Below are 16,604 nucleotides of genomic sequence, written 5' to 3'. Positions count from 1 at the left end.
GGGAGACTTTTTTGTCCGCGGGTTCGGAGACAAGCCCGCGACGCAACTGTCGCCCTATCTATTGGTTTCAATGCAAGTGCGCGCACGGCGACAAAAATGTTGCCAGGCGACGGCCGCCGGCCAGTTGCCGCGTAACCGGCGTAGCGATAATACCTATTTATGTCAACGTATTTATTCTCGTACACTGTAGTTTTAACCGACTTAAAAAAAAGGAGGAGGTTATCAATTCGGCCGGTATATTTTTTTATGTATGGACACCGATTACTCCGAGGTTTCTGAACCGGTTTACGTGATTCTTTTTTTTTTTGATGCGGAAGGTGTGGAATTGGTCCCATAAATTAAAATGGCTCTAATATAGACAGAAAAACTACTAATAATAAAAATAACTTCATTAAAAACAATATTATTTAGATGTGTTATTTATTAAATAGGTTTGAAGTTGGTGCCAAGCACTAAGCACTTAGTATTAAGCCCGTGCACCGACATCAAACCTTATTAGTAAATAACACATCTAAATAATATGTAGTAATGATTAATATCAAACCTTTTTTATTTTTTACTTTTCCGTTTTTGAAGTAGGTTGTTTTTAACGAAGTTATTTTTATTTAATACTTTTTAGTTTATTTTTCAACACGAATCAAACGAGCCCAAACTCGATAAAGTTGAGTCAATATATTACTAAGTTCCTATGGCCACCTTCCGATTCCATCATCAAATCAGTGCTATGTCATAATAATGTTTCATCGCTATCCAATTTACATACGTATACAAAATTTCAGCTCAATCGGTTACCTGGAAATGAATCAAAGTTACTTGCTACATTTCAATTAAGTCATCGAGACCAGACGAAAATGCTCATAAAATAAAAACTACTGGGCTTATCCGAATAAAATTTATGGGACCAATTCCACACCATTCCGCATCAAAAAAAAAAAGAATCACGTAAACCGGTTCAGAAACCTCGGAGTAATCGGTGTCCATACATAAAAAAATATACCGGCCGAATTGATAACCTCCTCCTTTTTTTTAAGTCGGTTAAAACTACAGTGTACGAGAATAAATACGTTGACATAAATAGGTATTATCGCTACGCCGGTTACGCGGCAACTGGCCGGCGGCCGTCGCCTGGCAACATTTTTGTCGCCGTGCGCGCACTTGCATTGAAACCAATAGATAGGGCGACAGTTGCGTCGCGGGCTTGTCTCCGAACCCGCGGACAAAAAAGTCTCCCGGGAGTTGCGTCGCTACGTACGCGCACTTTCATACTAGCCCATGGCTGGAGAGACAAAATAGTTGCGGAGACAAAATTGTTGCGGAGACAAAGTTGCTCGTGGGCGCTCGCTCTAATAGTAGCTAAACGCTACAGAACGGGCACTCTCCACCTCCCGCCAAAATTAAAATACCTCACCCTGCGCGATCGTGGTTAAAATGGGCCATATTTTTCTGCAAGGACGATACGCAACGAAGATTGACAACATTAAGGTGATGAATTAATTTTTCTAACATTTACGGCCCTTTTTAAACCTTCGTAATTTTTATATTATTAAAGTTGTCGTGATGAAAATTCTTGACAAGAAAGTTCAATAGTAACACAATACGTCTACATGATTCCATGATATTTTCTCGATAGAAAAAAAATACAAAGTTCTCATTGTTATTTTTTTTTAATCTCTGGCATCTTCAAAATAACAAACGTAAAGTTACGACTTTTTGGATATTAACTATAAAATATACAACCTATACGTCTACCGATTTAGAATTTTGAAATATGTGATGGTTTTGAAATAAACAAAAAATACTTGAAATTAGCGCGCGACCAGCCAATATAGCGAGAGCCGCCCTGTACCTTCCTACCCCGATCGCTGCACGAGTCATTAGGGATGTGACCTGGATTCAGAAAAATCGATTACTCAATAATCGATTTTTTTTGTTTAGAAATAAATCGATTTGTGAAAAATCGATTAAAAAAATCGATTTTTGTTTTCACCTCGATTTTTTATGCGAAAAAACCTATTCGATGTAAGGTAAAAGCCCCAATACCGGACCATGTACCAGTACCAGAACACTCATTTATATATATACCTATATATTTGTGAATATAGATATACAAATACATGGAGTACAGATGGCGCTGATTTTTTTATCGACTTGTTCAGTAAACTAACTTACCAATTTTTTCATAATACTGAAGTTAGCTGTCAGGTGTAAATTTTAAAATTTATCACAAATTAATTACAGTAAAAAAATACTTCTAAAAATTTTCATTTGTAATTTTTATTAATTTTCACGTGAAAATTTTGAATTAATTTTTTGAAGTGAAACTTCTTTATCGGGGTTGGAAAAAATATTTAGTGTAAGTAACATTTTTTCGTTACGCGTGACATTTTTCCGTTACGCGCCATCTTTTTCTTATCCCTACCACGCGTGATTTGACGTATTTCTGTAAAGTTGCATATATAGTAAATTATTTTTTGAAAAATAAGGTCATAAAGAAGTTTCACTTCTTACGTGTGTACACTAGTACACGCACACATTTTTTTTTGAAGTGAAACTTCTTTATCGGGGTTGGAAAAAAATGTAGTGTAACATTTATTCGTTACGCATGACATTTTTCCGTTACGCGCCATCTTTTTCTTATCCCTACCACGCGTGATTCGATGTATTTCTGTAAAGTTGCATATAGTAAATTATTTTTTGAAAAATAAGGTCATAAAGAAGTTTCACTTCTTACGTGTGTACACTAGTACACGCATACATTTTTTTAAGCTATTGCATAGCTTCTATCGCAGGCCTTAAGCGCGGGGACTGAATCGAGAAACTACTACTACTAAGTAGTAGTAGTAGCTTTTTGCCTCGTGCTACGGAAATTTGGAATCTGCTCCCGCGGGCAGTGTTTCCAATGAGATACGATTTGGGGACCTTCAAGAAAAGAGCGTACACATTCCTTAAAGGCCGGCAACACACTCGCCATACCCCTGGTATTGTGGGTGCAAGTGGGCGACGATGTTCACTTAACATCAGGTGACCCGTCTGCTCGTTTGCCTGCTATTAACATAAAAAAAAAAAAAAAAAAAAAAAAAAAAAAGTAATCCGCTTAAAGTATGATGAATGATCAGCGTGTTTTACTGTGAATAATCAAATACACCAGACTTGCACCAGACAATATCCTTGTTGTAATAAAATTACTCGTACAATGTCTAAAATTTTAATAATATTCTGATTTTATTACAATTTACAATATTATTGAATGAAAACGTCATAATGACATTAGTCTTAATTTTAAAACAGTCTCCGTAAATGCATAGAAACGCAAAACTTCGTCTATGGTTATAGTAAACAGTGTGGTGCACTAAAAAAACTTCGCCTAAAATAGGAACAATTAAGTTTTAATATTAAGTTAACACTTATTTATTAAAATGAATATGGAATTTTAAAAATATACGGAAAAAAATAACATACAAACTAAAGTAAATGTTTTTAATATAAGGTTCAATATCGGAATTTAAAACATATTATAAATCATTTATCAATGTAATGTGTATCTAAAATTTGAAGAAACATTAATAAACTTTTAAAATTATCTTAATGTAACATTCTCAAGTAACAATATTCCATCAAATAATACAATTTAGTATAAATTATTTCAAATTTTAGAAAAGTATTGTAAACCCTTAACCATAGACAATACTCAAGCCATCCGTTAATCGCATCTGAAATGTCAAAATGAACGAATTGTCGTTTGAAGTAAACAGTATGGATATTTGCCAGTAAGATATTCTAATGAAATATGGTCAAAATCATATAATCAAGAAGTGATTTAAAAGTGTTTTATTCCAAGGAATAAACATGTGGCCCATGCTCTTAGACCTGACCCGCGATGAATGCCGCCGGACGCTTAGAAGACTCGGTATATATTTAGTTTTATAAATGGCATTCGTTTTCCCTCCTATGGTTTTCTTGTGTCCAACACAAGCATTTTAACAATTGAATCCTATAATATTATTTACTTTTTCTGTGCAAATGAGTGCTTATATCCTTGTTTATAGAATTGGAGGCCTACTCGAATATGGTAAATGTGTTTAGAGCACAGGGGGCATTAGAAGACAACAGAAAAAAGTTGTTGGAGGAACTGCGCGCCGTTTTGCATATAAGCCACGATCGTCACAGTGCTGAGGCGCGGCGCGTGTCCAATGATGAGCTGTTAGCTACTATTGCTGAACAGTAAGTTAAGATTTAGCATATTATCTATAAAACTTATGATTTATTTTCAATGATGTACCCTGTACAGTTAAAGATGGCTGATCACACTTTAGTAATGCTTATGTTGCAAAGCTAATTTTAGTACAAATTTCCCCAAATTCATTACATTTCTGATCAGAAAAAAGAATTGAAAAGTTTTAATTATATTATTTTTATATTTTATGTCATTTCTCTCCATGGCCATATAGAAGTTGGTACCTGTAGTAATATGGGTATGTTTTACAATGTATTATTGGGAAATAGAGGTAATAATAATAAATTTATTTCATAAAATATATTTTGTATTAATATTAATATAATGACAAGCATTGACAGATAGATAACCTATCAAAATGACATTCTTTAATTTCAGTTTTTAAAGAGTGAAAAAAGGATATAATATCTATTGTCACAAAAAAAAATATTGAAATGTAGTTATGCAATTTTTAAATATATTTTGTGAATGAAACTTAATTTCAAGAACTTTCTTTATTCAATTCGATTTAATTCATATAAAGTACAATTGATGAGTAAGTAAATGAAAGAAAAATAAGAGAAAAAAGAAGATACTCAAAATTTTTCATGATACAAATATTGGTTTGTGTAGAAAAGTTTTATAATTTAATAAATCATAATTGCACGCCTCATAAGCGAAGCGTTGAGGTGGGTACTAATGCAAAACATCTGATTTTTCAAACTTAAAATGTCTTTATATATCATACATTGCACTTATAAGATAATACATACACACACATATTAAGAAAAAACACTATTTTTAACATTCATGATATTTTTGATGTCATTTTTGTTATTTAAACAAGTTAAAAAACAGTTTAAAAAAGTAAAGTGGACGTCCGTGTGTCTGTATGTGCGGAGGATTTTCTTGTTAATACGATAGCGACCGAAATACTTTACTAAACGAGTCTTTTTTTTTCTCTTACGCTTGAGTATGCTCAGGAATAGAACCCTTTCATTTTTCAGGGTCTGATTCGATGTGGTTTAATTGTTATTAAATAAACAAAAATAATAATTAATAAATATTTATTAAAAAAAAATTATGAGGCGTGCACTTTTGGATTTTCCAAATTATTTTTTAAAGTTTTTAATCTTAAATTTCTAACTGAACTATTTAATGGATTAAATTTTATAAGCTCTTCTTGAAGCTATTCCCGATATAGAATAAGGGTGCACTCACACACATCAGTCACCGTCACGGCACGTCACCGGACAGGATTAAAAAAAAATATGTATCAATAGTTCTAGTATGACTCTGTTCCCACACGACAGTCGCCGGCACGAAATCTATCAGTGACGTCACCGGTCAGGCACGTCAAATAATCTTTCCATACATGTATCATACTTTTATCCCCACTCACCCGGTGCCGTCACGTCTCAGTTCAGTCAGCGTCGTGCTACCGTCAATTGCTACATGTTCTCTAGCGTGACACACGTCTAATCACTGACTAACCTGATGTATGTGTTCAATGATTCAGTCAAACCGGCGACGTGACTGACGGACAACATGACGGTGACTGGTGTTTGTGGATACGTACACGAACCGTCACCGATCAGTCATCGGTGACTTGACGGTGACTGATGTGTGTGAGTGCACCCTAAAGGTCAAAACACTTTTTTAAATATTTTCTAATACATATATCATTCTACAAATATATTATATATACTATATAGGTATGTAATACAATTTATATAAAATATAAATTATACATAGTATGTTAATGCTACATATTTATATGATAATATGAAAACTAGGTAAAGGCAAATGCTTCCAGGTTGCAGATGCTGTGACAATTCATAATACAATGTGTAAAACCTTTTTGGAATAATATATAAGTATTGTATATGTATGTATGTATAATACCTATTAGGGTATTATGTATAATACACAGGGTGGAATTTTATAATGAAACTTGAAGAGAAAGTAGTGTTCATACTATAGATAGAAAATATCTTATACAGTGGAATCCATTTATAATGACATCGAAGGGAATCGACAAACACGTCATAATAAGCGGACGTCATACAAAGCGTTATGTGAAATGAAAAATCTTTTTTATGTAAATATGTATGTATTTAAGTATTTTAATACAGAAACATAGTATACTTGCATATGTATACGTACATATTAAATCAAAATCAAAATTGCACGTAATCAGCAGATTATTATAATAACACATACAAGTGTATTTTTTACTGTAAGTACATTGTAATTTTTGTGTGATTTTTTTTTCACCTAATTGTAAAAACAGTCTCTAATACTATTGTGTAAAGAAGACAAAGCTATGGTCAAATTATCATTTTCAATATTTCTGTGAACAAATCGAGATAATAATTCTGCAGCTTTTAATGCCTCTTCTGCGGTAGGTAATACTCACTGAGATTCAAAACAAAAACGAGCCACGTGCCGAACGTCGTCGAGAATCAACGAACATTATTGAAGGTGTAAAGAATCATGCCGGTCATTATAACCAGACATAATTTATTAAAAATGGGTCATAATAACCAGCATGTCACTGTAAGGGAAGTCAATATATCCGACTTTTTTATAAAGAATTTAATATGAAAACCAAACTTCGTAGTGTAATTACGTCATAATAACCTGTTGGTCAATATAAGCGGAGTTTATAATAAACGGATTCTACTGTACTTAAAAATACTCTTTAAAAAAAAACTCATAGAAAACTTACCTTTATTTTTGATAGAAACGCAAACTGCAATCAAAGATTTCTGAAGATTGCTTGCTAGTGCCTTAGAATCGAATAGATTAAAATCTGTGTGATACACAGTTCAACCCTGTATATATAAATAAAAATGTACAATGTGTTGCTAAGAGCGACTCAACCACTAAGACTCTTATTAACATTATTATTCGTATGCATTTTTGAAAAATGATAAAACTTAATATTTTAACAGACTTAGAATCAGCCAATACTAGCTTTGCGCCCACGGCTTAGCTTGCGTCGACTGCTAGGTACTTTGTGGATTTTATAACAAATTGTATCATTTTTGATGACTATTTATATATATAATTAGCAAAGAACTGTTTTTATTAAAATTTTCCAAGTGGTGTTTACAAGAGTATACATATACACACAAACAGATAAACGTAAAAAAAACTAACATAGTTTTGGGGTCTATAAATCGTGCATATTGCGTAGCAATTAATCTTTTTAAAAAATATACATAAAATACATATATGTACATATACTTAGGTAAAAATGAAAAGGCTTACCAAAATTTAAATCTAACAATAATCTTGTTGGGTTATCAATTATGGACCCATCCTTGAACCTACGCATATATTTGGGTATTGACATTACACAAGTTAAGTTGGGAAAATAAGTGTACATATGTATAGTCAATTTCTCATCATATACAATATTCTGTTGTTTATAAATAAATATTAACAACTCTGAATATAATTTTTGCATTATTATTTACTAGCTTTCCGCCCGCGGCTTCGCCCGCGTTTTCAAAGAAAAACCCGTTCCCGTAGGATTTCCGGGATAAAACCTATCCTATGTCCTTTCTCGAGTATCAAAATATCTCTATACCAAAATTCATGCAAATTGGTTCAGTAGTTAAGGCGTGATTGAGTAACAGACAGACAGACAGACAGAGTTACTTTCGCATTTATAATATTAATAATATAGTATGGATTTGTTACAAATAAATAGTATTATTGCACTGTTGCAGTTATTACAATAATGCAATGTGGCTTTATATTTCATTTTATTGTATGATTTGATGAATAGGCCTAAAATACATTTCACTTAAATTAAATAAATAGTGACAAAGATTTGTGTTAAATATATGATAGTCATAGTCAGGTAATATAAAAAAATTATGTATTGTAAAATTTAACTTTTCAACCGAATACTTCGTAATAAATAAATAATCCAGAATCTAGATATTATGAGTCAAAATTTACAACAATTTTACTTATGGGTAAGTTCACACATTAGTATCTATTTTCTTAAAGTTTATTTGGAATATTGCAGACTATCTGGCCCAAACACAGGTCTAGGATGGATCATCGAAGGTCGCAGAAAAATTCCCTTAATGCCGCGTGGCATCGCGCAGACTATGTACACCGAGATTGCGGATAAAGTGCAAGAAGCCACAGTGGCAGAAAATAAAGAATTACAAATGAAAATTGACGCTGAAGAACTTGTTGCGCCAAAGTCTAATGAAGAAGAGATTCGTGATTCGGAATCAGCTGACGCGGCGCTGCAGTGCAATGAAAGCATGGAGGAGATATACCCTCCAGTTGCCATGGAAGACCACTCAGCCAAAGTTGGTGATCACTTTATTGTCGTAATTCTTCTGCTAAGTACTTTAGTTCTAATAACCCTCCACTTTTTCTAGATCTGGGAAACTGAATTAATATGTCGTAAAAGAAAAATTCCCGAAAGTAGCGTATCAAATGAAGATGTGCCGCCACCAGTAAAGAACATGAGAAATATACCTGTGAATGTAAATCAGAAACATCTCAATATATCACAAGTATACTCGAAATATTCACAACCAACTATCAGTAAGTATATAATATAATGCAATAATTATTAATTATTTATACTATGTAGCATAATTTATAATTACTAACTTAAACTTTTGTTTTTACAGGCAAGTCCTCAAGTCAATCCAAGCATTCATATAATCAAGTTAGCAAACTTTCTTCGACTAAATCAAGTCAAACACAAGCACAACGCTCACAACACAGACATAGAGCGCATAAACAAAGAATGCCAAAGTCTCATAAAAAATCTCAAGAATTACAAATGTCGCCTAATAAACAATATAACCCAGTTTCAATGCAGCTAGAATACTCAGGGCCGCCTAACTCATTCCAGGCTTCCTATGCTCAGTCCGTATTGGGAAATAAAAACAAATCTGATTATATTGAGGAAATGAAAACAAAAGTAAAATCATCACCTGGTATGGTGAGCGAATCGCCTACAATGCATTTGCTAAGTCAGCCGGCGACTGTACCTCATGAATTAGGCGTATCAGAAAACGCACACCCTGACGATCATTCGTCATTACAAGCTCAAAGTACCCCAATACCTAAACAGTCCGCTGCGGGCAAACAATGCCAACTATTAATTAAAAATAGAGCTGAAGCAGACAAAAAAGTACAAATGCAAGACTTTAAAATTGTACAAAAGCCTAATGATAACATAAAGATTCTCTCTAATCGACAAGTCGTCGTTGCGCCAAGTTCTACTCAAAAGGCGTTGAATACACGAAAACTTGTCACAACAAAAGTTATCGGTTCGATACCAAAGGGGCGATCGTCCACAACTCCAGTTAAATCCATGTCAGAAAAGATGGTTGTGGTATCAAAACCTATTGACAACAGAATATCACATCCAAAATTTGTTATAACCTCTTCATCTAGTACATCAATGAAAAACCTAACACCAATAAGTGCAAATAACTTATCACCCCCGACATCGGAGCCTTTGACTCCCAAAGGGATTCCAGCGACCGATTTGAAAGTATCAGCAAAAACATTTGTTCTAAATCCGAAATCTGGACAAAAAATGGTTGTTTTACCGGCGAAACAAAGCAAAGAGGGTCAAGTACCAATGTTCCATTTTAAAGGAATACCCACTGCAATGAAGCTAGTGTCTGTAAGCTCGCAGCCAAACACGCCCGTTGCTAAATTAAATCCAGGCATTGCAACACCGAAGCCAGCCGTTCCTTTACCTTCAAGCACAAAAATAGTAGGTGTTGAGCCTATTAAAACTGCAAACTTAGCAGATATCGTCCCAGTGAAGGGATCAACGCCAGTGACGACACAGAAAATGACGAATCCCATTGTTCGACCTGTCAATACGAAAGGAAATGTCATTGTTGTTCCGAAAGGCGCCACAATCGGAAAAGCATTGACTTTTACCAAAAACGGGAATGATATGTCAAAAATTATTATGGGAAAAAATGTAAATAAACTTCTACAGGCTAAATCCGAACAAGGAGAGTCGTCTAAGTCAGGCAATGTAATCGTTTTAGAACTTAACAATGAACAGTCCGGTAGAACCACTACCATGTCTGAAATACTAGATGGTCGCGTAACTAATACTACGCGTTCTCATGAAGAGAGTAAACAAGGTGTCAATCAAACGATTACTCAAGATACGCCTGTATTATTTGAAAATCAAATCGCCGCAGAGAGTTGCACCACGGCGAGTCTAGACTCGTCTACGAGTATGGGTGATATAGTTCCTATGGAAGAAAGTTCTCTCAACATGATTGAAAAAAGTGAAGAACCGAAGTCCACATTTAGTCGAGATACCGAAGTCGCAAAAGATTCTGCAAGCGTCACCGATTGGGAAATGGAGCTCGAAACGGTGACATCGAGAAAAGAGAAGGACGACGATAAACTGAACTCTTTACATCTAGATCTGGGCATGTCCAGTGAAAGTGAAAGCGAATACATGGGTGACAACGGGAAGAACAAGAGCGAGCACTCGTCTCAAGACAGCATACAACAAGAGACACAGCGAGGTAAGTTGCGTTCCTAGCTACTTAACTTACCGAGAGATCCTAGTTTAACATTGATGCCATTTTTAGGGATGAGCAGTGAAATATATAGCGGGTCGGGTCTCTCGCTAGCGACGAGAACGTTGCTCAGCCAGTTGCAGGACGAGGGCTCGTCCAGCAACGACTCCTCGTTCGCGCTCAAATCCAAAAAGGCGGACGACGGCGAGGGTTGCGGCAAAGCGGACAAGTCCGAGTCGGACGCGCTGTCCAAGGCGAAAGCGAAGCTCACGCAAAAGGTGGCGGAAGCGCAGTCCCGGCAAAAGCGGATAGACGTGTATAGTACGGCAATAACGACGTCGGAGATAAACCTAGAATCGTTTTCGTATTTAGATGAGAGCCTGATGGCGGGCGACGACGAGTTCGACTCGAAGCGGGCGCCGCGCCGCAGCACGCTGGACGAGCAGCTCAGCCGCTTGCTCGGCGAAGACTCGCAGGACTCCACCGACTCGCAAACTGTAAGTGAACGATTGCCTCTAGCCAGTAACGACCAGTGAGCGGGGGCGCTGTGCGAGGTTGTGCTTGTGATATGCCGTGTATATATTATTACTGTCCGTGGTGAACTCTCTTGTTTTCTGTGAAAATATATTGACACTCGCGTGCGTTGCGTCTTTGAATGTGAAGAGGCTAAATTGAACGACATGACCTGACTAATATTTGTATGAAATGGAACTTCATATTTTTATATACTTGTATGTACATTATATATCGTTTATTCTTTTTGTATTGTTTTACTCGAAATGTTTACAAGGATTGGTGTAAAGTTTCAGTGATCTTGTACGTTATCGCCAAAACAAGTAACGTGTGCTCGCTAAATTGCCTTAAGAAAAGTAACAATTGAATAGTTGCGTGTCTTTTACGATAGTCTTTCTAAAATCTTATCTTCTCGCACCTGTTTATAATATGGAAAACACTGACGGTATTTTAAATAATCAGGAATAATTTTACTAAGTACTAAGTTAAATTTCAAATGTATTAATTCATTATGTTCAAACATGAAATAAATCAAGATCAAATAATATGATTAAAAAAGATCTTCAATTAAAAATCAGTCTTGATAAATCTTATGTAGTAGTTTTTCAATTATTATTTTACTTGGTGCAACTTGCTTCAGCTATTTTTACAATAAAATGAACATATTAAATTAATATATATTTGTTATTATGTAATAAAACTCAAGAACTTCCTTGCCTGTATACCACAGGGTTGAAATGTAGTAACATAAAACTTTATTACCCTAGATTCAAAACCAAAACTATAACAATTCGTCAATAATCAATTATAACATGCATGCAACCCTTGAATAGCCCATAAATTCACACTTTTTAGCGTATCTTGCCTTCTTTTCCTGTCGTAAGCAATAACATTAATATATTTACTATATAAAATACAAAACCAAATAATATATTCATAATATTATGTAGATACATTGTTATATAAATCCATTAAATATTTATTACAATAAATGTACTTTTTCATAACAAAATATAGATTATTATACAATATGTATTAGGGCAACTATAATGTTAGTTATTTTATTTTACGAAGCATTATTCTGTATTTAATTTGCTTGGCAACAAAACTTGAATATCTTTTACTTGGTGTTTATAAAAACTTTTTAAATTAACATATCCATTTTTATATGAATAAAATAATTAAACCAATGGCATAATAAAAAACTATATATTACTAATAAGTGGAAGGAAATGCTCAAGCAATAAATTAATTATTTATATAAATTAATAATAGGTCTATTTATTTGGATAGAATTTGGAAATATTTATTATATTATTGTCATTGTAAGATAATTCATGTTTTTATGCCTGGAATGTTGTCTTTGGGATATAAATAAGTACAATATAATGTATTATAACCATTGAGTTACTATGTACTAGAGAGGACATTGCTACTACACTATTTGTAACACGAGTTAGAGTCAATCGTCTCAAACCATTTTTTTTGTTACATTTATTGGTTTTAATTGATTAGTGTATTCATATTTTTAATAAGATAAACAATATTTATTTGTTACATTGATTGGTTTTAATTTACTTATAAGTAATAAGAGGTAGATTATCTACAAAGTGTATGTATATAGTCACTAGCCGCCCCGCGCCGCCGCGCTTGTCGCACAGATTTTGTTCCTGGTGTCCTCTATACGTAGTAATAATACCTCAATGATTATAACTTAGAATATTCACTACGAAATGTGTCAGTAAAAACGCACTCTTCTTTAATGACGCAAATTTTAAAATATCAAAATTACTATTGTAATCATTATAACTTCGTTTCAATATAAAATCAAACTTTAGCAATCATTATAATATCAATTCTCTGTAAGTAGAATAATATATTTTTATTTTATCAGGAATAAAATGTAAGTGATGTTATGAAATATAACCATTGTGCATAGATTTCAAATGAGACCAATGTTTGTTGGTGCAAAGTTACATCTTAGCTGGAGTCATTCAAATTTGTAAATTGTCTTCATCAAGTTAGTCATTCATAAATTCAATTATTTTCGACCAAAACACAAAGTAATAATTTTCCTCTTTTCTTTTAATTGAAATTTAAAAAAAATACCTACATGACATTTGTACAATTAGGTACCTATATTTTTATTGCATTTTTGAAGCGATGTCAGTATTTCTAAATCCATATATTTCGTAGGATTAACATTATAATAATTGTAATGTAATGAATATGGAAAAGGATCATTTAGACTTATTATTTTCATACAAAATAGATGTCTATAGTCTGTCCACTATAAGAATTGCTTTTTGACAGCTCGATGGGTGATACCAGAAGTGATGTTCAAAAGATTATCGATTGTGAAACCATTTCAATTATAAATTCAAAATATTATCATAAATCGAATCAGGTACGTAAATAATAATTACAACGTAAACGTACTAGTAAGATATGTAATAATAAGACCACATATCAATGCATTGTATGTTAAAACTAAACTAAACTAATATTTTATTATTTATTGGTTTCTATCTTACAATTTGGTTGTCTTTACGTTTAATTTATATACCATAATAGTAGAGTTTTTCTGTATCGGATATATTTTACAGAGTATTTCTATCGATTATTTTAATGTATCGACCTATCATTGAATAGTTCTGTGTGGGCATCACTAAGTGGGCGGGACCTGTCCATGAAGTACGACATTTATTTGTATGACATTTTAACATAGATAATACATAGGCGTGAAGCTGTCAAAAAGCAAATAATATAATGGACAGAGTATAGCACATTTTAACTTTTGTTCATTACAATTCTATTTAAAATAGCATCCATATATTAAAATTACACGATAGTTTTCTTATCGTGTTCCTGCAATAGTTGTCTATAAAATAATAATGTTATTTGTTAGTTTCATGTAAAATACACTAAGTAACGATCAGTGTTTTATGGACATGTTTTGATTTACAATCATTATATCATAGCATTGTATATTACGCATACGCACAAATTAAAATACTTTTAGTTTTATTTAAAGCTCTTGGCAAAAAACGAACACTCACATTGATAATATATTATTGTGTAAATCTCATAAGTTTTGAACCTAAGATACAGTGTGATTTCCAAACAATTAGATTTCAACGCAAATAATGCATTCAAATTGACATTAGCAAATCTCTTATCTCAAAAGTACCAGGAAATAGTGTAGTTACAGTGGATTCAAGTTCTCATAGAGCGGGTTGTATGTTCAATGGTGCATAATTATTTTAGGCTAATCAATCTGTTATAGCAATATTATTTGTTTTAGTTTAATTTTATACTTGACTCTGTCCAGGCCGCTAGAGTATTTGTTAATATTTTATTTATTTAATCTTTATTCTTATACAATTTTATTCCTTGCTAACAAAAAACTGTTTTTACACATTTATGCCTACATAGTTACATACAAAACATTAAATTGCCAATAAGTGGTTTTAGTAGTAGTTACCCAATTAAGATTTTATTTTTATTTAGATTTCGTTTTCAAAGAAAAACTCGCATAGTTCCCGTTCCTGTGAGATTTCCGGGGTAAAACCTATCCTTTGTGTTAATCCACGTTACCCTCTATATGTGTGCTAAATTTCATTGTAATCGGTTCAGTAGTATTTGCGTGAAAGAGTAACAAACACACACACATCCTCACAAACTTTCGCATTTATAATATTAGTAGGATAGATTTACACTAACCTAAATAAACTTCTGGCAGCTTGGAGAGAGTTAAGTAATATTAGTTTATAAACATCGCAATGGTATATGAGCAGGGTTTTATTGAAACGTTAAATGTAGTGACTTTGGTCCAACGAAGATGTGGGAAGCAATGTTCCAATAGGAAAATATATTTAGTCTCATTGAATTTTTATTCAAAGACAAACATGAATGATAGGTTTTTCTTCAATTTTAGCGTAACGTCATTTGTGCACTAACACCAATTTTTAAATGAATTTCATTAATTCTTAGCACCATTTTCGTTAAAATTTACAGTATTGTAAAAAATAAACACTGTTTAATAATTTTATCTGTTGCCAATGTTCAATATACAATATTCGAATTAAGTGGTGAATAAAATAATACATAGGGGTACGGAATTGTATTACTGTTTTTTGTTAGTAACAAATGAGAAATGTACATATTTTATTAATGTTTTAGTTTCGCAACTGTTGATGTGCTATAGTGTAATAAAAGTTATTGGTAAACTTTTCCACCTTTCTTTTCTTTGATTGTATTATACATATATTCAATCGGCCGAGCAGTTATCGGCTTTGTTGTTAAAGCCTCAGATGTAAATCTTTGAGTTGAGAGTTATATACGCGCAAAAATGAAACTTATTTACCTGTACATTATTCACAACACTATTTATAATCGATAATAGATTAAATCGGTTAGGCGCGAACTCACGACACTAAAAAAAACTCAAAGTAACTAAGTACAAATAAGCTGAAGAGCGTCTGAAAAAAAGTCCCCAATCCCACTTATGTCCGCCAACCATTTATGTGTTGCTTTAGCGGCAACAGAAATACATCACCTCTGATAACTTGAACTACCTTATTCTGTCCTCAATCCTTTTGTAGTGGAATCCAATATAGGATGATGATACTATAAATCTACATAAATACATATTATAGAATAATAATTGGATTGTATTTTTTGTTTGGGACAATCATGTTGTAGTTTTGAATTACGATGAAAGTTTATCAACAAAAACAAGTTGTACGCACAAATGCATAGTAGCACATCAACCATCGCTGTTAGGTAAATTTTTTTGATGAGCATTATCATTGGAACGATTCTTTTAAAACTCTTGAATAAAACAAATTAATTATCAAAGTCGTAACACAGCATGTTCGGTAATATGGTACATATTTTATAATGAAACGAAAAATGTGCATTAATATATATAGTGCCATTATTAGATATAGAAAAAACAAATTGTAAATATTATATTATTGTTTTTATTGATATATCAATAATAATAAAATGAGTTAGTATATTTGTATTATATTATTACTAAAAGTAATTTTATTAAACACATTTTGTATGTGTATGTACGTACTACAAGTAGTATAGTCTAGCGAAATGTTATAGTCTTACATTTTGTATGGATGCAGGTGAATATGCTTAAGATTGTTACCACGATGCGATCGAGTCGTGGATAAAATGTGTTCCAAAATATATTTAGGCCGCAACCGCAAGGCGTTGTTGTAAAAATTGTACATTTATTTCGTTCAATGCAATGTTAACGATTGACCTGCATCAAGTTTTTAAAATAGAATAAGGATTTTCATTTGTTTGTCGGC

The 16,604-nt window shown here is 33.0% G+C and overlaps 1 protein-coding gene across 2 annotated transcripts; it reads left to right on the top strand.

The window, feature by feature from the left end:
- The first annotated feature begins 3,743 nt into the window (after positions 1-3,743).
- Positions 3,744-14,004, top strand: LOC149910176 (uncharacterized). 2 transcript variants are annotated; one of them, XM_090111072.1, is made up of 6 exons: positions 3,744-3,907; positions 4,047-4,221; positions 8,259-8,553; positions 8,626-8,794; positions 8,884-10,767; positions 11,134-14,004. In XM_090111072.1, exons 1-6 carry the CDS (start codon positions 3,847-3,849, stop codon positions 11,295-11,297), a joined length of 2,748 nt encoding a protein of 915 aa, XP_089967198.1. In that variant the 5' UTR covers positions 3,744-3,846; the 3' UTR covers positions 11,298-14,004. The 2 variants fall into 2 exon arrangements, with proteins under 2 accessions (XP_089967198.1, XP_089967188.1); XM_090111062.1 differs by having other exon boundaries at positions 10,834-14,004.
- Positions 14,005-16,604: the final 2,600 nt, after the last annotated feature.

The sequence above is a fragment of the Colias eurytheme genome, chromosome 2, assembly GCF_061535395.1.
Source record: "Colias eurytheme isolate Ceu_HAF_F1 chromosome 2, ilColEury1 Martin Lab GWU primary, whole genome shotgun sequence".
Taxonomy (NCBI): domain Eukaryota; kingdom Metazoa; phylum Arthropoda; class Insecta; order Lepidoptera; family Pieridae; genus Colias; species Colias eurytheme.
Note: the sequence above shows the minus strand (reverse complement) of the source record. Positions and strands in the feature narration are given on the sequence as shown.

Coding starts and splice junctions, on each gene's coding strand:
- LOC149910176 (XM_090111062.1), top strand. CDS start 3,847: ATGTGGCCCATGCTCTTAGACCTGACCCGCGATGAATGCCGCCGGACG. Junction 3,908..4,046: donor CCGGACGCTTAGAAGACTCG/GTATATATTTAG, acceptor CCTTGTTTATAG/AATTGGAGGCCTACTCGAAT. Junction 10,768..10,833: donor ACAACAAGAGACACAGCGAG/GTAAGTTGCGTT, acceptor TGCCATTTTTAG/GGATGAGCAGTGAAATATAT.